The 1,189-nt window shown below is 64.9% G+C and overlaps 1 protein-coding gene across 1 annotated transcript in view; it reads left to right on the top strand.

The window, feature by feature from the left end:
- The window catches only part of SIDT2 (SID1 transmembrane family member 2), a gene marked incomplete at its 5' end in the record, with an annotated part of 8,673 nt that extends 7,876 nt beyond the window's left edge, over positions 1–797 (top strand). Inside the window, one exon of the mRNA XM_029962075.1 lies at positions 771–797. Coding sequence (XP_029817935.1) covers positions 771–797 — 27 coding nt within the window. The remainder of the gene's footprint in view (positions 1–770) is intronic.
- Positions 798–1,189: the final 392 nt, after the last annotated feature.

Here is a 1,189-nt window from a genome sequence, read left to right as displayed (position 1 = left end):
TGCCTCGTGGCCGAGGGAGCCGAGGGTCTGTGCGTGAACCCTCTGTGCCAGCTCGGGCCAGGGCACAGAGCGGGACTAGCTGTGGCATCGCTGGAAGTGCCCAGTGGTGCTGGAGTCCGGGCACAGGCTGCCCCTGGGGCTCGTGGGGTACCCCTGCATTGCTGGCAGCAAGCGGGGTCAGCGTTCTCTCCTGCACTGAGCTGTGCCAGGTCTCAGCCCATCCCACAGGAGCCCCGGTGCCTGTGCCCAGTGGTCAGGATGAGCCCACGGGAGGCAGGTCGTGGGTGTGGGACCAAGCACACGGCTCCCTGAGGGCACAGCCCTGGCGCTCAGAGGCTTCATGCCAAGCAAGGAGGGCTTGGCTGCTGCTCATGGTGCCTCTCCCTCCTGGCATTCTCCCTGGCATCTTCCCTGGCACCTCGGGCCCTGCCTGCAGCCAGCTACCTGCCATCACTGCCACAGCATGTCCTTACAAGGGCACGGGCACAGCTCCCACCACTCCTGCCTCGCCCATGCTCGTCCCTGGCATCCGGACCTGCCACACCAAGGCCTCCCTGTGGGCACCCTGCTCTGCCATGGTGCGGCCACCATGCTGCGACACAGCCACCCAGCCCTGCCGTGGTCACCCTGCCACCTGGATCCTGGCATGGCCACTCCAGGGATGTTTGTGCCAACCAAGGGAAAGGGATGAAGCTGTTCCCCTGCATAGCCTGAGCCAGGCAGTGAGGACGAGGCACCTCTGCCAGAACAGGAACCATCTGTCTGGGCAGGTTTTGGGGGTCATGGCTGTGAACTGACCGCCAAATGCTCCTGGATGGAGCAAGGGAGGAGCCAAGAGAAGGGCATGTCCTAACTGCACCAGTGTGGGTGGTGGATGCCACAGGAGTGCTGCAGGGTCCCTGGGTAGGGGGACGGCATCTCCACAGCCTGACGGTCTCCATCGTGCCACCAGGTCTCCCACCACTGCAGCCATGGCAAACAAAGGCCCAGCCTATGGCATGAGCAGGGATGTGCAGTCCAAGATCGAGAAGAAGTATGATGATGAGCTGGAGGACCGGCTGGTGGAGTGGATCGTGGCGCAGTGCGGGTCCTCCGTGGGTCGCCCCGAGCGGGGCCGCCTGGGCTTCCAGGTCTGGCTGAAGAACGGCATCGTAAGTGGGGTCCCGGGGGGGGATTGGCTGGCGGGGGG

The sequence above is a fragment of the Manacus vitellinus genome, unplaced genomic scaffold (assembly GCF_001715985.3).
Source record: "Manacus vitellinus isolate BGI_N305 unplaced genomic scaffold, ASM171598v3 scaffold_41_pilon, whole genome shotgun sequence".
NCBI lineage: Eukaryota > Metazoa > Chordata > Aves > Passeriformes > Pipridae > Manacus > Manacus vitellinus.
Note: the sequence above shows the minus strand (reverse complement) of the source record. Positions and strands in the feature narration are given on the sequence as shown.